The following is a 24,475-nucleotide window of genomic DNA, read 5'->3' as shown; positions in this document are numbered from 1 at the left end:
GCTTTTGTTTCCAACCTTTGAGATACACTATGGACAAAGGTCGTGGGGCACCTACATGTTATTGCTAGTCATGGAAACTCATGCCATTAAGTTCCTGGCGCACAGTTTTTGTGCTGATAATAATGCCAAAGGAGGTTCAGAGTTAATAGTTTCTGTTGCTAAGTCAGACAACACCAGCTGCCTGAAGCAACAGCAGGTGAAACTGTTAAACTTACAGTTTGTAGACAAATATGACAGACCTTACAAAACTGTGGCATGCAGCACACTCAAAACACACAAAATATCAGTATAAAAACAATAGAATTTAATGTGCAAGTCATTAACTTCACTTTGACACCCCTGAAAAAGTTATTACACAAGCATTTTGCAGCCTGACTTCCAAACTCCTAATTTGACTCTATAAAGAGGAGGATTACAAAAACCCCACTGTATCCAGACGTCACTCTGAACACCCTTTGGAGGAGCCCACTCTTAATGAGTCAGCTCAATAGTCTTGATTGACAAAAGAGAAGCAGTCTAGCAGCAGCATTAACTGGAATCAAGCACATTTAGCATAGTCAATTTTAAAACATCTGTACACATACAGCACAGTGATATTAAAAAGGGGAAAAAGGGGGAAAAAAAGGCACAACGGCCACATCAAGTGATTTATCATCAATGATCCAAATTCTGAACTGGTCTGTACAAAAATATACATACAGTATCTGTGCAGAGAACAGGCTCACCAAGACGTACACAACATTGCACAATAAAACTACCCAAGTGTTCAACAACATCTGGACCCGTTTCCCCACACTGGAGACCAGATACACCTTTTTGGACATGCCGTAATAAAATTAAAAGCTTTCTTCACTCAGTTTGGCTACAATAGAACATCCAACACCTGCTGGATTTCTCAGGGTGGCTCGTGGACAGTCTCGTGCTGGGGATCATTTTAATGCAGGTTAGCAGAAGGCACTTAATGCAGGATGCAGTGGCCGCGTCTGGCGGTGAATCCCAGGCACTGCAGGCCTGGTCCTCACCGACTCACAGCACAGCCACAACCAGGAGTCCAACCTTTCCTTTTGTCTCCCTCACACTTTAAGGCAATGCTCCCATCTGAGCTGGATCCACCTGGCTCTAGTCTAGTTCACACTGGTTTGTTGTCCAGTATAGGAGGATTTGTCAGTGGGGTCACCTCAGGCTGATTGGATTCTCTTTGCCTGAGAGTTGATTCTGAGGTCTGACTGTGTGAGTCAGTCTGTGTGGACGGTGCTGGCTCTGCCGGCTGCACTGTCTGAACCGGGATATGTGACAATATGGGCTCCGGTGCTGATGAGGGCACTGATTCAGCAGCTGCTGTGTGACACACCTGCTCCGGCAGTGACAAATGTGTAGACTCCTGGGGTGGTGAGGAAGCTGTGGATGTGTGTGTTGGCAGGTGTTGAGTGCATGGCTCATTATGTCTTTGCGGCCCATGGTGAGCTAACTGGGCCTGTGTCTTAGCAAGCTGTTCTGCAGAGCAGTAGTAAGGCAGGAATGGTCTCTCAGGCGCGCAGGTCCGCATGGCCAAGTAGGTGTGCATCAGTAGGTGGGGAAAGCGGGAGGTGAAATAGGAGACAAAGTCATCGGGGATGGAGCCCAGAGTCTCCTGGACCTCAGTGGGTAACTCTCGATAATGGTGTTTCTGTTGAAGTAAGGTCAGCCATGAATGTGACGGTGGCAAAACAGGCTCACTTTAGCACAAAGCTGTTTGTTATAAAGGAAAAACTCTTACCTTGTTTCTCATTGCACGCAGCAGGTCTCTGACTGACCCGCCCTTATAGGAGCGAAACTTCCTCAGATCTGCCACACAAGGAAAACTCAGAGCTCAGGCATCGATCATAAAAATGAATTCTAAACACAGAATCAGTACAAAGGAAGTCCTGAAACTAGTGAAGCTGTAGCTTGAACTGAGCATGGTTCCAAGTGTCTCTTGTATTTAAAAACATGTAGAAAGGTATGTGTACCATTTCATCTTTATTAAATGTGAATCCTTTGTTATCTACATCATCTCTGGATTAATCATTAATATCTGTTCCAAATCTTTTATAAGTCAATAAAAATGAGCGCAGAGTCCATGGAGAATCTGTTGTTGTGATACTGGGTCAAATGGCGCTGTTGACAGGAAGTAGCATGCTTAATTAACCACATGCTCAAATGTTTTCTGGCAGCAGGATGCTGCATGCAACTGAACATACAGTGAGGCACTTAAACAAGTTGTAAGATGAACTGGTACAAGTGTCACTGTGTAACGTGTAATACTGTCAAGTCTAATTTCACACAACAAACAAGAAGAACGTTTTACAAAAAGAGGCTTCAGGAGTTTGTGCACAGTCAGTCTCATACCGGTCTGCAGTGGCACTGTGATGTGCTCTCTCCAGTCACCCTTGACAACAGTCCTCCCCCCTCTCTCCAGCTGTCTCACAATTGGTCCGTCCAGCGGTTCCTTTTCTATCCTGTCACTCACATCCTGAAAACAACCAAAAACAAAAAACACCCGGTGAATATAATATGGCAGGCAGTCTGGAGTGTTGTTCTCAATGACAATATTATTGCATTATTTAAATAAAAAAATGTATTGTAGAAGTTAATATCACAGTAATCAAAAGCACTTGTTTTTAAATTTATACAGAAGCTTATTATTAAAAAGGGAAGCTGAACATACTCTACACCAGGGGTGTCAAACTCAATTGCACAGGGGGCCAAACCTCAAGGCACACTTTAGGTCGCCAGACAAGATAAACATTTATTGAACACACTAAAACAGTGTTTTTTAAACATAAATATGAATAAAAACAGACAGGTATACAATTCCAGAATAAACTTAAAAAAATAAACTTTAACTTTAAATATTTTTATAAAAATATATCCTGTCAAAATTATGCAAGCTAGAAATATGAACATGCTGCCAAAACCAGAAAAAATAAATGAAAACATACACAAGGTTCGAGCCGCATGTAGACGGAGCTGAGCATTGCTTCAGGAATGGAACTAATAAACCCGGCGGGTCGTACTTTCCCTCGAGTGTCCCATTAGAATGTAGCTCCATCTGAATCTGCACAGGTGCACACCTTCATCATGCAGGCTCTTCAGAGTGGTACCGCGCTGATTTGGCTTTTTCCTCTGCTACAATAAAACTTGCTTTCACAACAGCTTCACTTTGTGATTTTGCTCTGGTGACAAACGTCTGCTGAAATGTCAGATTCTTCTTTAGCTCTTCTACTTTCTGTAGTTTCTGCATTTAGGTTTTTCAGCTCATCCTGATGTTTTGTCTCGTAGTGCCGTCTTAAATTAAATTCCTTAATTACAGCCACATTAGCTCCACTAATAAGACACACGGATTTACCGGCAATGTCTGTAAACATATATTCAGCCTCCCACCGGTGCTGAAAGGCTCCGTTTTCAGAATCAACTTTTCTCTCCACCATTGTGAGCGGCTAGCTTCACAATAACAGAAGTTTGACTTGATTGACGCGAGAATGTTCCCAGCTAGCCTAGCGTTCAACAAGGAGGCTGCAGCGCTGCATTATGGGATCTGTAGTTTGGGTGTTATTAGCGCCTTATATCGCCGGGCCATGCATAACAATAATAATAAATCTATATAAAATGATCTCGTGGGCCGGATATAAATGTCCGCCAGGCCAGATGTGGCCCGCGGGCCTTGAGTTTGACACATGTGCTCTACACCATTTAGAACATTTTAAGGAAGTTCAGGGTCTATACACAGACTAGTCTGCAGTACCACTGTATACTGGCAAGGTTTACACCACATCAGGAACAGTGTCAGAGGAGTCGTTTTTACAACATGCAGTGAAATTTACCAGGTAGGGTAAAAACAAGAGTAACCTGAAAGAACTGCAGCTCCTTCTCCAGGCTCCAGAAGAAAGGGTGCTTAAGAACGCTTTCAGCCGAAGGCCTCCGGTGGGGATCCATGCTCAGCATCTGCTCTATTAGATCTCTGGCTACAATGTCACCTGGCAAGACATAAACATAGCAGTTCTGACAATGTGCCACACCTCTTAACACATACAATTACAAAGACACACACAAAAAACAAAACAACAACAACAACAACTCTTTTCAAAGACACTTCTGTGGCTTAAATATTGCATCTTTTGCTCCTCTTTCTAACTTTCTGTTTTGTCCAAAATTTGAATATGAATCTCCTTAAACGTGTATTTCTTTTTACTTTCAGTGATATGTTTCGGCTATGTTGTCAAGTTTGTATCTGTTTGTTTTTTCTCGTCCGAATGAACCAGTTCTTGTCTGCAGGTCTGAAGTCCATCAGGATGTGCTGTTTAAAGAAACCTTTCCATGACTGAGAGGACTATGTGGACACACTGGGAAAATCTTCAAAGGTTTAAATTAATTTGCCTTAAAATGAGAAACCCCAAAGTCCTCAAACAACACAATCATCTGACTTAACCTGCATTACTTTTACCAAAACCAGAAGCTGAATCCTCACCATGTTTGTCATTCTGCAGATGGTCCAGGCTGTACGAGCCCAGTAGGATGTTTGCTTGCCTCTGCAGTGATTTGCCAAAAGGATGGCTTCCCTGGGACACAACGTAGTAGAAGACACAACCAGCAGAGAAAATATCAACTGCGCAGGTCTACAAGGGACAGAGAGGAAGAAAAGAGGAGGTCACAGCTGTGTATATAATGAAACAGAACCATAACCACCAACATCATCATCAACAAGGTTTCTTCTGTTCACACAAATTATCCAGCATGTAGGCTAACACCAATTTAAAAGCATTGTTGCAACATATATATTAGTATTATTGTTATTAATCCTGGATTGGGCTCTGCAATCCTTTGAAAAAATTTTCACCTTACTCTCAAAAGCATCCACTTCAAATATCAAGTATTAGCTAAACTTGCATTGGTTGGAAGTTTTATTTCCCCAATAGAAACAGTAAGAGTTGACCTTGCAGTAATAATTACAGAGCTGCAGAACTACCACCAACTCACCGGGTTGTCTTTGCAGTCCTCGCTGAGGACCTCTGGAGCGATCCAGCCTTCAGTGCCGGGCACCCCAGACCTCCTACTGAAACTGTGGCGGCCCACTGCGAGCTTCTTGCACAGGCCGAAGTCTGAAATCATGGCGCGGACCCGACCGTGTGCATTGGGCATGGACACTAGAATATTGTGAGGTTTCAGGTCTCTGTGGACTGAAGAAAAAATACGAGGACAAAAAGAAAAAGACAGAAAGAGTTGTTTAGGCACACAAAAAACTTAATGACAATGAAAACAGGAACACTATTTTGTATTCAGTGATGGATACCAATGTTGAGGGAGTGCAGATGGGCCAGTCCAGACATGGTCTGCTGGAGAAGCATAACAGGCTCAAGTCCATGACGATTGAAATCCTTTCGTTCCACATACTAGAGAGATGAAGGACAGCCATTAGCACAATCAGAAACTTATAAGAGTTTTGTGAAAAGTTGACACTTTTTGCGAAATTATTTTTAACATAGGAAGTCCTTTATTGTGCTTGTTGTGAGAAAGTGACAATGAAAACCATCCTGTGCTAGTCTTAAATTCAGACAACTACATGCAAATGACACAGGAATAAGGCACTTTTAAGGAAACCTAAAATCAGCTTCTCCATACTCCCAAAAAAGCCAGCGATTACCTCCTGAAGGGAGGCAGCGCACAGCTCAATGGCGATGTACTGGAACTGACGGTCCCTCTCCGTGCAGAAGTAGCGGATGACGTTTGGATGCTCATCAGACTCCCTCAGCAGCTGAACTTCTCGGTCTGCAAAGCTGAAGCACTCTGGGAGAATCCTCTTCACTGCAACTGGACGGTTGTCAAACTGACCCCTAGTGGAGAAATGGTAAAAATACAACATTGGTCATCAGCATTTTACAGTTTAAAAAACCACCACTGTGAATAACCACTAGCTGGTTAACTTACTTGTACACAATAGTCCCCTCAGCACCATGTCCCAGGACCTCTTTGGGATGGAAAGTTATGTTCCCCACTCTGACAACACTGGAGTCTGCCTCTGATAATACAAATGTTGGTCAGTGAAAGCTAGATTAAACCATTAAAGTGCTGAACAAGCCTAAAGAGTGTGGCTGCAATTTTTCCAGTCGTTACCTCCATCTTCGTGCTCATTGGCTGAGCTCCCCAGCTCAGACACAGACAAGTTGGAGTGGTTGGAGGCACGAGGGGTGACATTGGGGCTGCTGTGGTCTGAGCATTCAGAGCGAGTGCGTGCCACCTCCAGGTAGTCGCTCTCTAGAGTCAAACCCATGCCTACTTCTGCAGGTGGAAAAGGCTGCTGCCTCTGCAGCATCTCCAACCTCTCCTCCATCTGTCTCTGGAACTCCTGGTGCTGCAGCTGCTGCTGCTTGTGCATACTCTGTTAGAAGACAAATAATGTGTTAACGCTCTATGTCAACTGATTGGTAGCTGTGAGTGATGTGAACACAGCAGTTAAGTGTAAATGTGTGTTGTCACCTAGCAACTATTTTAGGTGACAATAACTGTTCATTCTGGTTTTGAACCAATGGTGAAAAGCAATTTAGTAGCAATCTGGAGATTAACAAATTCTCTAAAATCATCTATAATATTTCTCAGAAATTAATGTTTGAAAAGCCAGTGCACAATTTTAGAAGTTCTGAGAGATGCAAAAGCTAAAATTAAATCTTTAAAAGTGTGATCATAACCAAAAAACAAACTGATCAGGCTCCATTTCCTCTATTCTATAACCTCATTTTATATAAAATCGTTAACAGTAGCTCCACTTGAACTAGTTAGAAATGGGAAATATTAATTATGTATTACCATAATTTATTAAAAACTAATACAATGCTTTATCGCTAATCAATTTGAAACACTTTAGGTTTTTCTTCCTACTTCTTTCATAATAGTTTTTTTAAACCTCACAGTTAATCTTAAATGATCAACAGCTCAATGGAAGGCTGTAACTGACTTACTTTGGGGTATGTAATCACAAAGGCAACCCAGCCAGCCAGGAGGAATGTGGAGAAGATGATGGTAGCCATGTCTTTAAGCATCGAATCCACCGGGGCCTCTGGGCGCACAGCGCGGCCACCAGTCCCAGGTTCTTGGATAGACGTCTCAGGGACAGCCGAAGGGGGCCCATCATCCATACCGCTGTCATTAACCTTCTACATGAAGGCAAAGAGACACAAAAATTAGGAAAAAGGCAGAAAAGCAAGAGTACATTTATTAAAATTCTGCATAAAACCTTAAAATAACTAATGGGTGACACACTGACAAACCTCCTCTACTTTCTTGTCAGTCGTTGGTGGGATGACGTTAGCTTGATGGCGTGGGAAGCTGTCGGGGAATTTTTCAAGAATCTTAGTGTGAGCTTCTGGAGGCGTCTCATGATGACCTGATAAACAAAGAATATTTTTAAAATATCACTACTGTCATCATTATCATTAGGAAACTCATGAACATTCACCTAGAAACCAGTTTCAACTGTTATAATTTTCTGCCTGTGTTTCAATGCAAAGAAAAGCCTATAGTGGGTCCACAATGTATCCAGCAGAGGGCAGTGTCGGCTCAAAATCTTCACTGAAAGAACACGGGATCATTTAAGGTCCTGAACTGTGTGAAACCTGTGTGCAAAACCCACACGCCTTAGCACATAAACAAAAGGTGTGATACCCGCTTCCTGATTGCATCAAGAAAATAAAATAAAACAAGCTAGTAGGTTAGACCTAATATTACTGTCTGGTTTCTATATTGGCGTAGTACCTATAAGAAGCAGGTAGTTCCTCATAAAGTTGACCTGGTTCCGCTCACGGAGCGCAGCGTTGAACTTCACGCTGGTGCTGGGTGTGATGACACATTCCTTGTCTTCTTCCGACTCCTGGCTATCCGGGCCCTCCAGCATGGGGAATGTGCTGCCACGAGGCTAAACATACACAAACACAAATACAAACATTTAAGCGAGTCAGAGTAATCAAGCAGATTCCTCATGGGCTTCTTGTGTAAGCCCAAGAGTACAGTAATGTTACGGAGTCAAGGCCTGTGAGTCAAAATGACCTGAGCTGAGGCAAGCTAAGACGAAACATGGGCATGATGTACCCACACAAGCTTTTTAACATTCCTTCCAAAAAACCACTCACTACAATGAAGACAGATTAAAAAACCCTGACACAGAGAGATCACCTTTTAGGATGGTTGACTGATGGTTTTGCTCTGTCATGCACAACTTATGTTTTACTGAAATGAACACAGAAATGCAGCCATCACTCACCACCACAGTGACTCCATCGTGCACCAAGGAGGGAGAAGCATACAGACTGGTCGAGTATTTGCCCACATACAAAGTAGCCCTGTAAAACAAATAGCAGAGTCAAAATAAAGCAACCTAACAACAGAATCTACACACCATGAAAAATTTAAAACCACTTCCAAAAAATAAAAAAAACAAGTTCCCTGAAATCACCTCTCTATACAGGCGAAACTTTCACAGAGGATCTAGGTACTGAAACCCGTTGAATGTTTTTCATCAGCAGGTGTTGATGCAAGACGTAAAAATATACAAGAGTGCGAAACAAGAGCTGAAACTAGAGGCTTGTAATACACAATTGGCCTTTAGGTTAGCGAGGAGGCTTCTGGTATAACCCTGGGTTTTCAGGGATTTGGAGGCGGGTCACTTGTTTCTGTGGTACGTTAGTTACTCTGCAGATTTAACCGGCTCTGGAGCAAGTTGTGTTTAAGCTAAAAGAACAGTGCATGTAAAATCATTGCCAAACAATTAGTTATCTTTTTTTTAAAAAAAGTAGAAAATAGAACATCATGGTCTAAACCAGGGATGTCAAACTCATTTTACATCAAAGGCCACATACAGAACACTTTGATCTTAAGTGAGCCGGGTCAGTGAAACTCCCCTTTATGTCAGTGTAAAGACGTTACACAACCTGTTAATGCACCAAAGTACTTGAGACAGTGAGACAGTAAACAAGCCTGCATACTATTTGAATTATATTTTTGTATTTCTACTTTACTTGCCCCTAAATGTTTAACATGAGTTTAACAATAGCAGGGTTGCAGCAGAAAGAATGAGGCTGAAACTATCTAGATCTACTTTTGTCTTAATGATGTCACACTGATACGGCAGTTATTTGTAAACTGCTCACTTTTCAGATGATTTGTTTTTCTTGTGAATAATGTTCAGCTCAGCCGTTGCAACAGGTTATCTGGGACCAACACTGATACTATGTGGACGTGCTCGCAGCTAGATTTGGAAAACCTGGGTTGACCTCCAGAGTTGATAACCACCGTTGTGTGATTGCCATTTTGCTTTTGGTAAATGATGATGTAAATGGTCTGCATTTACGTAACACTTTTAGTCTAACAAAGCCCCATAAAAGTCGTTTTAACTACAAAGCACATTTACATGCTGGTAACAAATCAGGGCAAGCTGGAGATCCAACACCCAGTTCTTTGATTAGTGGACAGTTGCACTTCTGGGTATGTTTAAATTGCTTCATAGTACAGGCCTCGGGCCTTCTGGCAGCCACTTAGATATTGCATGTCTAGACTCAAACAGTACGCAATCAAAGGCTGGATAAATAAAAGTATATTTTGATTCCACCCTCTTAGTGTGATTCACACAAAATGCTGAAACATGCCTGAGAGAACTCTTAGCCAATGCTTGTTTCCAGAAACTGAATGAATCAGTTTGGCTCTAACAATATTCAGAAAGAAACAATTCTGACCTCCAGGAAGCAGCATGCAATATCCACTTTAGCAGTGAAGCATACAAAAGCATAATTTACATGAATTTGTTCTTGGGCTTCTTCTCCTTAGGAAATGGGTATTTCCACTGCGTGATGCGGCCGACCTCTCCAGACATGAAAGTGAGGTAACGTAGGGTCTCCACGGCCACGTTAGTATGGGCCACTTTGCGGAGGCCCTCGCGCTGCCAGATATACATGGCCACCACCGGAGAGTTATAGTTCTGGACCCACTGGACATCTCCAGATTCGCTGTCCACGGTCACCACAAGGCCGTCGCCATTGGACACAAAATGAGCCATCTCTGAGGAAGACAAAAAAAGAAAAAAGCAGACGTGTTATAGTGTTATAGTGTTATAGGAAACTAAAGCTATAAAACACACAGACGTTCCAAGGATCTTACTGTATTTGGTGTCATCGTCAGGGAGGGTGGAGGCGTAGTCGGAGTAGGTGGCATTCCAGCGCAGCTCTCTGCTCTTGGTGTCATACATGGTGATGGTATACTCTAACGGAGAAATGAACAGCAGGGATATGTTCACAAAAGGAAGACATTTTTGTGCTTATACAAATCAAAAAGAAAATATTCACAAATCAAATATGCCAAGCTGCCTGCTGTGATGACCACTTTTGACAGGGATGCAGTTTAAAGTATTTTTACAGATTTCTTAAGTAACCTACTAAAAGCCTTTTTTTAACCAATTTCAGGTGGTAAGAAAGATGTCAAGCGGTGTTCAACTTCCTCTGCAACAATGGGAATGTAAAGAAAGAAAAGTCAGCTTATATGCTGTGTTTACAAATTAAGTTTTGACTTCACACCATGTTCAGGATTAATGGCAGTTATCAAAATCGCACACACTGAGATGCCTAGATATTCTCCAGGTTTAGCTAGAGGTGGTGACTGGGGGGAGGGAGGTGTGGGCTTCTCTGCTTAGGTTGCTACCCCCACAACCAAGTCCTAGATAAGTAGGAGATGATGGATGGGTGGATGAGATTTGCAGGACTCTAGTTCCATGTCTGCAGTTATAGTTAGAGCTAAAGCTTTCATGCTCCTGCAAATGTGCCCGTCTGTGTATAAAATTCAGATGGAGGGGAGAGAGGGGGTTTTCACACACCCCCAGACGTACTAATTTGCACTCCTCCAGCTTGGATTGGGGTGGAATAGAGCAGGGAGAAACAGCAGAGCTCACCAGGAATGGGAGAACTGCATGAAAAGCATAGACAGTGACTGCAGTGACACTTTTCATTGTTATTAACACTGTTTCACATCAGCTTTTTTTATGTTGTAACTTTACTCTTCTCAGCCTGCTGGCTCACAGACCAACAACAGTACAAGCAAAGAGTGGCCCACAGACAGGTTGTACTACATATTTTGCGCACTGCACCCATCTCACAACAGAGCTCACTGTCGGCAGACAAGCACTAAAATGCCTACCTCTGCTGGACCATAACATCCTGTTTAACCCAGACATTAAAGTCTGCAAGGGCAGATCAGGGGATGGCACTCTTTCAGGCGAGGTTGGAGATTGGATGAGTAAGAGGCAAACAATGGTTTGCAAACCGTCTGGGCTTACCAGAGTATGCAAGACAAATAAACTTAGTTGATTAAAATCAACAACTGAACAGGATGAACCACAGAGACTATTGTTGTGTCAGTTAACTGTGTTGCTGGGTTGGTTTTGCTTTTACCTGTGCGTCCCAGATAGAGAAGAGATGAAGAGGGGCAGAACATCTCAGCAAAGGATGAGGTCAGGGTTTGCTGTTTCTCACCAGTCAACAGATCCACCACATACCACAAGTCCTGCTTTTTACCTGTGTGAGAGCACATAACACAATTACTTACCAAGATTTCAACATTCAAACTGCTCCTTGCAAAAGCGATTTCATAATCACGTCCTACAAACCTGTTGTTGCATTTCATATTTACATATTCATAGGCGGGGTTTTATGTATCCAATCGTGACACTTTAATTCTCACTATTGCTTTATTTTACTACCACTGTGTGTGTCCGTCCTCAAAGAGGGCACCTTCTCATGAGGCTTTTCCAATTTTACTTCCTACTCTTCGTTTTGTCACACGGAAACAAAGGTGTAGCAGGAGAGAGTGCAAAACATCTAACGTATATTTGCCTCATGTAAAGAAAACTGTCCAAGGAAAACAATATGGATTTAAAGATTGACAGAAATGGGTGTTACCCATTCTGTAATTCAATAAGCAGCTTACGGACTCCTTGCCTCGCCTACTTTGTCAATGCAGGGTGTAGAAGCAATGCCAGTCATTGCTAGTTATAGATCAATACAAAAGCCATAATACAGAAAATGGCTTGATTGATTGACAGAAAGCAGACAAAGAGGGACGGTTGTTTGGCCCTGATAACTGCAAAATCTACTTTGCAAAAAATTCATACATGAACAAATTTAAGTAGTGAGAATTTGTAACACTCATCAGCTCCAATATGCTTTTTCTGGCTGCAGTGTCAGTTAAATGAAAGCAAATACTTCACTGATAATGACCACAGGGAGGCAAATGGCAGCCGCTTCTCTTTTAACAATGACACATAGTAACCACAGCAGATTACCTTTTCTGTGCTAACTGTTGCAAATTCAAAAGAGCAGAGGCAACGACAGCAGGCTGAGTGGAAAAGAAAACCACTGTGATATGAGGCCAGAACGTCACCAGCTCAGCTAGACAAGGTGATACACAGGACATGGACTGCACACAGCCACGAGAATAAAACACTGAGCTTAATCAAAAGTGTCCTAATCATTTTATTTATGAATGCACCTTACCCATGTAAAGGACTCCATCTGAACTGCGACAGGGAGAAGCTTGGACCAACTCAGGGATGGTGAAGGGTAATTTCTGTTTAAGGAAAATGAACGAACATTAGAAAACAATATTAATCTGCAATCCTAAAATTATATATGGAATCTATGCATCCCCACAACTGCAAGTTAAAATGAGAGAGTATTACTTTTAGATACTTTTTCCCCTGAACAGAGAAGTGAGAAGTAAAGAGGGGGGGGCAAGATTATAGTGTGTGATAAGTTTGTTTCCTCTTACTGTGAGGCCTTCGTTGTTCTTCCCGCCTAGAGAGTACAGGCTGCCATCATTTGGGTCGGGCAGAAAGGCCGGCCTGGTGCAAAGAAGAAAAACGGCATCAGGATCATGGCTCAAGATGAGCTCAACAGATTGCCACGATTATTTGCATCCATCTTTTGACAGTTAAACACAATACACAAGGATGCGTGTGAACACAAAGATACTTACTCTGCTACATGCGTGGGGACCTGAAGAACTGGATCTGTGAAGCGAGACCAGAAGATGCTAGTCAGGAGTGACAAGAATATCAACCAACAATGAAAAGCACTGCCAGGAGCGGTTGAGTAAGAGGATGACATGAGCACTGATGACATTAAAATCGCAGAGGACACACAGTCCAAATGAACATGGATCCCCCCGTGGCAAACATCAAAGGCAAACAGTCATGTCAACAAACAGCTTTCAGTGAATAAATCAGACAAATAAACACCAACTGTTAAGGCACAAAATGTGATTGTTTTATTGGAAATAATTACAACTGTGATAATTTCCTCAGCTCATCCTGCAAACAGAATCTTTTTTTTTTTTTACTCCTGCCCTGCTAAGGAAACAGGCATTAAGAAGCTTTCAGGGCATTTCCCACCTGAAATTCTGCCAGTTTAGTAAATATTTCAAGCTCTTTGTATTACTACTAATGCAATCATTTGGACTATCTGGTGGAAAGCTGTTTAGTAGAGGTGAAAATTAGTTTCATATGAACATGACATGAAACAGAAGCATTCGTATCATTTAATCTGACAAAAACACAAATTGATGGTTCATTTTCAAAGAAACATTACTGCTGTCATCATTTCAGTCACTTTCTCATCACATCTTATTTTCCTTCCATGTCACACAAACAAACAAGCAGTTCCCTAAAAGAAGGGAAAATCCCTTTTAAAAAAAAGAGAAAACACTAATACGGCCAGCCACTACAACGACTTTTAAAATACCAGTGTGCTTCCTTGACACACAACAGTCAAAATGTGAAGCCTCCATCTAAACAGGTTAAACACACACCTCCCTTACACTGTGAACATACAGGGTGTGGAACAGGTGGAGTTGATCTCTGTGGAAGCACCCAAAGGGGTCAACAATAGCAGGGTGTAAGCACAGATTATATGGAGGTGCTAAAGAACAGTACGAGCATTCATTCAATGTGGTTACAGAGGGTGTGGAGAAAACAATTTATTTTTCTGTGCTACATACAAGGATGTTACCCCCTGACCGGCTTTAATACAAGTATATGTTTACAAAGCCAACACGGAGTAATAAGCAAACAGTAAGGGGACATGTGCACGTGCAAGCATGTGGCTTGACTTGTACTGCCTTGGTGTAGATAAAAGACTCCTGCCTCCTTTTCGTTATGCAGGATTACAGTTGCCTGACAGACGCACAACAACAGGTGTGTGCAAAGCCTGGAACAAAACTGGTTACATTTATATTCAGTAGTTGTTCCAGAAAAACAGATGATGCGGAGGAGGCAGCTTCTGCCTCTCATTATTAATGATTGGGGTAGCTGACGGACTTACAGGCCCACATCTCTACTTTTACCAATCTTAAAAATGTCAGAAAAGTATCAGAAATGTATGTAGAAAACAGGGAAACTTTCTCACGTATTATGTCTCTTGAATGTTTTCCAATTATCCCTTCGTGTATCTTATCTACTACAACTCCCAAACATACAGTTCGTACATTAACATGGTAATCACTGCACACGGTGCATGTGCAGTACGGCAACGTTGCTTACCCCGGCCCACTCCGACCTTGATTACAGGCTATATTTTCCCCTCTCTCAGTTAATAATTAACCAGTTTTCATGCATAATGGAGCCTTTCAAAAGACTCTCTTCAAGTAGGGACTGAAAATAGGATTCAAGCCTAGAAAACACCACCTGTCAATAACTATTCTGACAATATAATTCATAGGTATAGATGTCTTTTAACTGCTTTTAGTTTGTTCACATGGTTCCAGTCATTACCAGTATAAATAAGCCCTAGACAGCATTACACCATTTTAATAAATTGGGTTTAAATATTGCCTAATATTCAATGTGATGTTACAATTAAATCCTAGTGTTAATATGTTGACAAAGTGCACAACCTTGCATTCATAAAAGAAGGAAAGAAAACACATAAGGAGTACTGCAAATCAACAGGCCAGTTTAACAAGGAAGCCAAGTATTATCTATGAAGTGTGCAATTCATGGATATTGTGTTTTTTGTCCCATCTTCCTCCCCCCACCCTCAAGCAGTCCTGGCAGATTGCTGCCTATCCCTGTGGTTTCTTCCTGCTAAAAGGGGTTTTTCCTTCCCACTGTTGCCAAGTGTTGGCATAAAAGGTGGTCATTTGATTGGCTCTCCAATATTACAGTCTTTTACCCTACAATATTTAAGCGCCTTGAGGCGACTGCTGTTCTGATTCGCTATATAAATAAAATAAAATTAAACTGAAACAAAATGACAAGAATAGTTGTCTGTAGCTCATTCTTTTTAAATTATTTTATTAAGTTTACGTCTTATTGTTGTTTTCTAAAACAGCTTACATGACATAAATAAAATGAGCTTGAGGCACCTCTCTGACACTTTCTTTATTCTTTTTCAAAAGCAGCAGGATACATTGTTTTTCCTGTGGCTGCTTGGAAAAAAAAAACAAAAAACCCAGGGCTTTAATGGGGCTGAACAGAGAAAAATACAAACAAAGACCTAAACCTGACTCCAGTCCTCTCCTCTTACCTTCTTTTAGAGTCCATTTAATAGAGCCTGATTTCTTGCTAACAGCATGCAGGTTTCCATCCAGGGTGGACACAAAGAGCAGGCTTTCAGGAAGCGACACTGTGCTGCCACTGCAAAGCCCCTACAAAGAGCACAAACACAAACAGCTCTTAATACAACAAGTTATGTATGGTTGATGCAAATAAAAATTATCACATTTGCAAAGTTTAAAAAAATAAAATAAAATAATCATAATCAGACACTAGGAAAGAACTGCAATCTCATTTGCAGTCAGACACTGGTTATCTGCACAGACGGCTGAAGCAAACGTTAGGAAAATGTTGAAATTGTTTACACTGCAAGACGAAGGCATCAGACGGAAGAAAATGTTACACCTTCAAAAAGATGCTTTCATCATCACCCTGCAATAACTAGCCTTTGCTAGAACTTGCATGGCAGTCATTTGCCCCAGGGAGTTTGCCACCCTTATGAAAATCAATGAACTTCAAATCAATACAGCAGAAGACGCAATAAGAAAGAAGCTGACAGGGTTGATGACAGGGGGAAGGTTACTGGATAAGCCCTTATGGCTTTTTCATGCATTTACATTGGTCCCACATGGAGCCAAGGAAGCTTTGCAAGCCAGTTTCACAAGCATGTGGGCTGTGGGCTACAACGGTTTGTGCTGTTGGTCCTTCAGCCAGTCGCAAAGGTAAAACATACAAACAGCTAAAGAGAAAACGGGTGTTACAAATAATAGAAAGTTTGTTCTGCACCCAATGCCTGTGTTTTTAATACAGTTTTTGATTATTATTTTTTATGGTTGTGGTGCGTTCCAAGAAAAAGTCTGAAGTCAGAATTTCCGAGTTCCCAGTCAAAGTTTGAATCTAGAAAGCCCCCTGAACTGATTTTCCGCTTGGAAAGTCGAAGAAGCCCCCAGAAACCCTGAGCTAACAATCCAACATGGCAACCCTGAACTTAAAACTGTAAAACTTTAAATCAGTACTGTTCTGTATTTGTGACTCATTAAATAAGCCATACACAGAGCACTGGCGAGGCTGTAGTGGTGTTTCAGCGCAACAGGACAAGGATTATACTGTATTGCGATCAATACCTGAATACCTTTGCCTTGATAAAAAAAAAAAAAGCCTACAAGAAATCATGTTTTTGCTTTCCCCACACTGTCTGGAATGCACTAACCCATGAGTGCAGTCACTCCCAAGTTCTGAGATAACCGGAACGTAGCATTATTCACGACGAACCCCAAGGCCGCTGGCTTTTCTGTTCCGGCCAACTTTTTAACCAATCAGCATTGGGCCTACCACAGGATGCGCCATGAGTTTTTGAATGCAAACACAGTACAGCAATCTTACTCTTAATGCCCAATCAAGTCTTTAAGAGTGGCAGCAACACTTTTCTGGAACCAATTCACAGATTTCATAATTCATCAAGGACAGAATGATAGAATATCTTAACAAAAAAAACCAAATAAATAAAAACCATTTTTCTTGCCATTCAATCTTCACCACCACAGCCAAAGTTACTTAGTGAAAAGGTTATCAAACTGGGCCTTTGGCTGAGTTAATCTACTGTCGTGCTGCCACGAAGTATGCAACTCGACTTTAGACTACATTTTGTCTGCTTTGCATGAGAAATGAAAACGGACCATTTGTCTAGAAATGATGAGGTTTGAAGCTTGTCTACTTGTCTACTGATTGTGGAAGCTGAAGTGCTCGTCAGCCAGACAAAAACTGCCAGAACTTATCTGTCAGAGCTGTGTGTGGGTTGGTGAGTCAGTTAGGGTGGAATATTACTTTATAGTACTATTTAAAAACACAAAATGTCTGATGTCAAACTAGAGCTGGGCGATAGAACGATAACGATATGTATCGCGATATAACTTTTTCTCGATAGAAAAATTAAACTATCGCGATAGACCTTGCCGCTCTTGTCCTCTTAAAAAAAAAAAAAAAAAAAAAGCAGCCAATCCAAATTACGTACCGCAGAGCCGAACCAATCACAGCCGCAGCGTCACGTCACGTGACTTGTTACCTACAGCACAAGTGCCAAGCTGCACATGTGTATTTGTTTGGGAAGCAGCCAGCCACCATACCGCCCGGGTAATGGAGGAAATGAGTGTGCCGACTAGAAAAATCAACCGAGCGTGACCGAAGGTTACCGAAGAGAAAACAGATGATGGTTCCAATGCCGGAGAGATTGTCGAACGGAAGAGCCATAGAAGTTCCGTAGTGTGAAGGTATTTCGGCTATTTCAAGTCTGACAAAAAACAGAGTAGTGTGCACTGTAAATTGTGCCGAAAGCAAGTCTGGAAATACAATAAACTGGTGCATGCGCTACGTCCACACGTACCCGGGTATTTTTGAAAACGCAGATTTTTCTATGCGTTTGCACCTTTCGTCCACACGTAAACTGCGTTTTTGGTCACTGAAAACGAAGATTTTTGAAAACTCCGTTTTTGCATTTACGTGTGGACTAGAAAAACGGAGAAAACGCAGCGTCAAAGGTGTGCGCATTTTCTGACGTCACACTGTGCGCCACGTTATTGTTTCGGTGAAATGAATTTCTACAATACTGTTACTGTTAATTCTACTCTCTGCAGTGTTTAAATGCTTACATATACACACAGTTACTGTCCCTCCACACATACGACTCGGGTCTGCTTCTATGCCCCAGCTTTGTTTACTTTTTCCCACCGAGGCTTCTAGACTTCTGATTGGCCAACATTTCTGCACGGTTAGGAATCTAGCGCCACCTGCTGCTTTGGCATGTTCATAGCAGCGTTTTCCTTCATTTCTGCCTTTATGTGTGGACGGGATTATTTTTTAAAACGAAAACGGAAAATCTCCGTTTTCAAAAATACCCGTGTACGTGTGGACGTAGCCTCAGTCTCTGACTGGAAGCGCTAATTCGTCATTCGGCTTTTGTCAGACTAAAGTAACTGTTAAAACTGTTTGAAAAGCTAAGCTATACAACAAGGAGAGATTGAGAATTTCCTTTTAGTGCTCAGTTTATTTGATATTGACAAAAGTTAGTCAATTTTGTCTGTTCTTCTGTAAAACAAACTAAGATTTATTTTTAGAATTAATATTTTGTTTCTAAGTGGAATTGACAATTTAGTCTGTTTCGTTTGTTCTATTTTGAAACTTAAACGCTTTAGCGGCTGCCTTTTGTGTAGTTTGCAATATTTGCCTTTATTTATCTGAAAAAGTCTCCTGTTCCTTAAGTACATCTACCCTGTTGAACTTATTATGGGAAATAAATATTTAAATAAAAACAAGCTGCTGATTATTTCACATTTTACTTGTGAGCAACGGCACATTTAAATCTTACAAATATAGTTATTTGGCTTATATCGTGATAGATATCGTTATCGCCTGAAATGAAAAAAACATATCGTGATATGAAAAAATCTTATATCGCCCAGCTCTATGTCAAACATACAGACTCCTGTCTTTCTGTCGAACTGATCTCCCAGTGCTGTATTGTGCACACTACAGGATGCAGTACCAGAGGTCAGTGCCCACTGGCTGAGGAGGCGGAGAAAGATGGTGACTGTAAGTGGTCGGGCTGTGTGCACTCAGAAAGCTGTGGCTGGAGAGAGCTGCATGTCACACTGACACTGATGATGTGTCAGAGTCTGCAGCAGCATTGAGGGTCATCGCTGCCTGATATCACACCGAACTGTTAACTCACCACCTATGCAGCTTTTTTTTTATCTGTATAACCTCTATCAGCAGCAGCTCAGCTTTTCTTTGAGTTTTTTTTTCTAAATAAACGTTATATACCATAATCCCAGATAAAATGAAAGCTAGAGGTAAGCCAAGCCTCCAAGAGCACAAAGGGAATCGTAAATTGACTTCAGGGATTTTTTTGGTCACTCTACTTGAAAACAGATTTCGCAATGGATTAACTCAGAAGAGTGCTTCAACATCCTGCTGCACAGATGACTAGTAGGCTGACGAGCCATACGGGCACCTAATCCTTTCACAAACTTTTTCTCCTACTCAGAAATATGTGGCACAAGAACAGACATGGGTTCAGCACATGAAAGAAATAGCCAGTATACAAGGAGGAGATAAACCAGTACATACAAAGAGAAAATAAAGAGAAAGTAAAATGAAAGACTGCGCAGGGAAAACAACTGAACCCACAAAACCCATAACAGTGGCAAAGCAATCCAGCCCCATGACTTGGCTTATGCCAGAATTAACAACACTGTGGGTGAAGAGTGCTCCAGTCACCCACTAAGGAATGCTAGAAACTCCACTCTTGATAACCAAGTCGTGGGCATCTTTCAGTTTCTGGCAGGAAAAAACTCCAGTGGACGTGCTTGCCTCCCCACAGAAAAATGCACAAACCCAACCTGATCAGTCCTTCTACCGTGATAATTTGATGAGATAGATAAATAAATGAATAAATAAATATATATAAACAGCAGTGTATCCAACAGTTTATTTAACAGTTAACACCTCTGTATTGGTCTGTAATTACATCTCTAAAACCACTACTTGATTATGACACCGTTTTCAGCTTTCCGTGTGCTTCAAATATTATTAATACAGTTAAACAGCTAATAACAATGTTACTCAAGACTTACTTTAACTGAAATTATTGCAACATAGAAATGAGAGAAGGACTGACTGTTATATACTGTAAAACGACTGGCAAAGCTGGGAAATGCAGAGGAAACAGCAGATGCTACTCTGGCAGATTACGGGCTGTGGTGTCAGCACTATAAGGCAGTCAGATACAATAGCAGGTCATTACACAGCAATGCATAGTGCAATTTCTGGGTGGTTGAATGTCAGGTTGCTTTGGATTAGTACAGGATCTGACAGACTCGAGGCTGAGAGGGGGTCACCAGATCAACCTTGAGTCTTAACACTTTTCTGTTAATGACGACTACCATAAATATTCTTCAACCCAGGTTTCAAGTGTTGTCTTCGTGTACCAGCACTCAATTAAATTACTTCTACATTTCACAAAGATTACCATCTGGCACAGACAAGAGGCTCTCAGATAAGCACCGCTAGTGAAAGGGGAGAAACAAAGGAGTGTATTTCCCCACTTTTAAGAGTGAATAGAAAACGTAATACAGGCTACACTAGTGGGAAAGCACCAAATTACAGTTAAACTCCAAATTTTACCATGTTAAAACGCTCACTTCTTTCTTCCTGTGAGTCATTCTGCTCAAAAAATGGGAAGACACTAGCATGCTTTAATAGTCTGTGCAGAAACCAAGGCCAAACAAACCCTGAAAGTTTCACACTATCTACATAAAGAAACTGTGTCCTTCTACATTTGCCTACAAAACCCCTGCTGTAGTCTCACCTATCCTATACAAGCATTTGTGTCAACAATGTGCATCTGTGACAGTTCCCACTGGGTGCCGAACTCATGAGAAAAATCATAACTAATCCAGTTTTAGGCCCCCTGTAACCTTTACCAGCACTCTTGGTTTTGCAAACAAATAACTCTCCAAACATCTGCTAGCCTCCTAGTCTTGGACGCACACTGATATTCATCAGCTGGTGGATACAGTATTCAGCTTCAGGGACATCTGCTAGACAGCATCTGGCTGCTAGCCATGATTGAGCATGCGAGTTATAAAGCGCTGTATAAGTTAATGGTGAAATATTGGTGCACTCCCTCTCATTTCCTCATTCTTTTTTCTAAAAGAGAAATGTGAAGTTATTGCACAAGAGTGTTACATAATACTACAAGACTGAGGTGAAACCAAAACGATTGGCTTATTCTAAAGATCTTCTTTTCCTTCTGCAATGAGACCCAGCATGGCTTAAAGGCACACAGACTACAATGCTTATGGTATCCCTGTTAGCAGTCACTGAAGTGTCACGGTGCTTCACAGCCTGTTGCTTGCCAGACCAACCTGAACACGGGACTGGCTGTAACTGGCAGCTTTCCAGCTGAGTGTAAACAAAGCACTTTGATAGCATGTTACATGCATCACAACCCTCCATGTCTGATAAGATGCTGGAGTACATCACCAACCAACAGACAGGGGTTAAAACAGTTTGTTTTTGTTCTCATATTCTTTCTGCCAACCAAAGTACAGTACAACAAGAGGTTAGGAACAGACTGGGTTATACTGATAACTATTTCACCTCTCTGTTTGGGTTGATACACACCTCAAATACCTGGCGTATTAAGAGAAAGCATGGCCTGTTCGTTTTAGCGTCATCATGCTCATAATTTAGAGCAGCAGACCATGGAGAGACTATAAAAACATGTGTGCAGATGTAGTCATGTGTTTGGCTGTCTGAGTACAGCCAATCACCCGACTACAGTCGCATGGGTGACAAAACATCAGACGTTAGTATTTTAGGATTAAGGACAGACAAGTATTTTCCTTTATTATCTGACCTCTCAGGCGATTATGTGATTACAGAGAAGCGCATTAAGGAGCCAAAGAACAATAAAGACTTTATAAAGCAGGGTTGATAAAGACAGTGAAGTATAACAGAAAATTATTTCGCTTCTTTCCCCCTTAAGTAAAAACCCTGAGAGAAGCTGTGCTGTGAAGCATGGGCTTTTGGATCACATACATAAGAGGGATGAGGGTTCTGTGAATATAAATTTTAGAAAATAAATAATAATAGAAGAGGAATAATGAAATTTGTGAATTGCATTAAGAGTTCACCAGTCAAAAACTACCTCCGCGTGGTAATTAACTTCTTGCTAAATTACCTCTGCCAGTCCTACCGATTAGCTTGTCTGCAGCAATAAGCTGTGTTTGCAGCTTGCTTTTGTGCAGGAAGCCAAAAAAAAAAAAAAAAAAACCAACAACACAGGAACCAAGAAAAGAACATACTACATCTGATAAAATGACAAAAAAGGCTCTACAATGAAAATCACCCGACTACAGTCGCATGGGTGACAAAACATCAGACGTTAGTATTTTAGGATTAAGGACAGCCTGGTAATATCTCTAGACATAAAGGTTCTCCTCTGGAGCTGTGTAACAAAGACAGGTCTAAGAAGGTTTGAAGGACCTATGCTCCCCATGCGTTTGCTGCAAAGTGGAATATGTCACATGTTGGCCCACGATCAGGCACGCTCAGTCAAAGTGGAGTCAATCCACTCCTGTGATAAGACAGAGTAAGCTCGCAGCCTTTTATCCATTTTCTTTTAAAAACAAACCTTAATCTTGTCTCCATACTGAAAAAATAAGGATGAAAATAAAATGCTGTTCTTGTGAGCAATGGGTAAACTACAGCTGAGGACAAAAGTATTAAATATAGTGTTGTTATACACAGCCTGCAGAGTGTAAAGTGAGGCATTAGAAAAAACAAAAAGTGCATCTATAAACAAATATTATGTTTTGCTGAAACAGTTAGCAAGCTTTTAGTCAGAGACATCCTTCCCTCAATGGAAAAAAAAAATCAGCTGACCTTAAAAACAGTGACAAGGAAAGAGATATATTCTCTGAAAATATCCAATTTATATCTACCACTCAGACACATGTTAGTCAGAATCTATAGATAGCCTATCATCCGTCACCCCCGCTACACCAACAGACCATCTTAACAGGCTAAGAGAGTAACCTGAGACATGATAGGGAATTATAAATCTAGTTTAATCTCCTGTTTAGCTGAAGTGGTTTAGTATCTGGGTACTGAAGGGTCTCTGCCTCCAGCCTTTTACTGTGAGATCTGGCTCATTTACAGGATGTTAGCAATACAGGATAGGTGAGGATGGGATTGGTGTTTGTGGATAATAGGGAGGGTCGCCATAGGGGTTTTGGTCAGAACTAAAAGAACGCCCAGATCCAATTACAGCTTTTCAAAGCTTTTGTGAGAACCATTTCTTTTGCAAAGAAGAAGAAGTTATTTGATACCAATACATCACTAGCACATGTACTAATTCATACATAATCCATCTCTTGCGTGCAGTTACTGAGTGCAGGTGTTTCTGCATGATGGCTTAATTTATGCACAATGTTATCCTTCGAGCTTAAGAAAACCAACAACAGAGGGAGCACATTTTCTGTAGCCACCTCTCATTACCTTGAACTGAGCTTGCAATTGTAATATCTCATCAATGTCTCCAGCGTTTGGAGAATGTTTATTCAAGCCATCACATTGTGGTGTCTGGTTTGTCACCTCTGCAGCTTAAATATCCTACAGCGATTACTGATGCTACTGATGTGGATGTGAAGGGACAGGATGTGTGCTGATGCTTGTAAAAGATACTGCGTATTAACTTATCACCAAGCCACAAAAACACTTAAAAATCCTGTTTTTGAAACAAGCAAACGAAGACGTCTAAACATGTAAATACAAAATTTCTCGTTTTCCGCAATAACTCAGATGTTTAACAAAAATGTTAATGTAAACATGTTTGCTTCTTTCGCTTGCGAAGCGGGTCTGAAGCGCTGAAAATGTAAAATTGGTGCCAGTAAAGTTCAATTTTAGAGCTTTTCAGCCAGGTAGCTAACATCTGTGTTAGCTCACTTCTGTAATGTTGGGGCAACACGAAGCACACAAACAGAGGCTTCAATGACACAACTTTAGCTCCCTGCGGTGACACCCGTGTAGTGAAAAATATCTGTCCACGTTTTGTTTATAACTGTAATTTTGCTGTTAGTGTCCTCCAAGTTTAGCTAGCTTAACCAGCTAGCTCTCTTACCTTTTGTGGGAGACCAGCGTAGCAAAGCAGGGCTAAAATGCACCACACCAGGGCCCGACTGCTCACTGTCCAGTCCATATTCTCTGGTCTCAAACCGGGATAGACAGCTGGGGAGGTCCGAGCGGCCGCAGACTACATAGAAACCGCTTTCTGGTTCGCAGACAGGTGTTATAAATAGTTTTGTAAATGTTGATACGTTAAAGGCATCGAGCCAGCCGCACTGAATGCGACGTTAAATGTGCTTCTTCCTGAAATGA

The 24,475-nt window shown here is 41.4% G+C and overlaps 1 protein-coding gene and 1 long non-coding RNA gene across 3 annotated transcripts in view; one reads left to right on the top strand and one right to left on the bottom strand.

Annotated features, from left to right (window-relative positions):
* The window catches only part of LOC145428555 (uncharacterized), a 36,713-nt gene extending 30,614 nt beyond the window's left edge, over positions 1 to 6,099 (top strand). Inside the window, exons 2-4 of one of the 2 annotated variants that reach the window (XR_013908849.1) lie at positions 4,294 to 4,379; positions 4,506 to 4,723; positions 4,971 to 6,099. This is a non-coding gene — a long non-coding RNA (uncharacterized LOC145428555). Of the gene's footprint in view, positions 1 to 4,293; positions 4,380 to 4,505 lie in introns of both variants that reach the window. The other variant, XR_013908848.1, reaches the window with a different exon arrangement.
* On the bottom strand, positions 282 to 24,475 carry ern1 (endoplasmic reticulum to nucleus signaling 1). Its single transcript, XM_026165066.2, has 22 exons — positions 24,219 to 24,475; positions 15,570 to 15,690; positions 13,024 to 13,057; positions 12,817 to 12,889; positions 12,543 to 12,615; positions 11,442 to 11,564; positions 10,159 to 10,260; positions 9,798 to 10,059; positions 8,270 to 8,348; positions 7,765 to 7,924; positions 7,281 to 7,396; positions 6,972 to 7,166; positions 6,130 to 6,394; positions 5,944 to 6,034; positions 5,660 to 5,849; positions 5,309 to 5,408; positions 4,996 to 5,195; positions 4,487 to 4,634; positions 3,868 to 3,995; positions 2,368 to 2,491; positions 1,757 to 1,824; positions 282 to 1,666 (listed from the first exon to the last, which is right to left on the bottom strand). The coding sequence occupies exons 1-22, from the start codon at positions 24,294 to 24,296 to the stop codon at positions 1,130 to 1,132; spliced, it is 3,267 nt and encodes a 1,088-aa protein (XP_026020851.1). The 5' UTR covers positions 24,297 to 24,475; the 3' UTR covers positions 282 to 1,129.

The sequence above is a fragment of the Astatotilapia calliptera genome, chromosome 4 (assembly GCF_964374335.1).
Source record: "Astatotilapia calliptera chromosome 4, fAstCal68.1, whole genome shotgun sequence".
Taxonomy (NCBI): Eukaryota; Metazoa; Chordata; class Actinopteri; order Cichliformes; family Cichlidae; genus Astatotilapia; species Astatotilapia calliptera.
The sequence above is the reverse complement of the archived record's forward strand: the minus strand, read 5'-3'. Positions and strand labels throughout refer to the sequence as shown.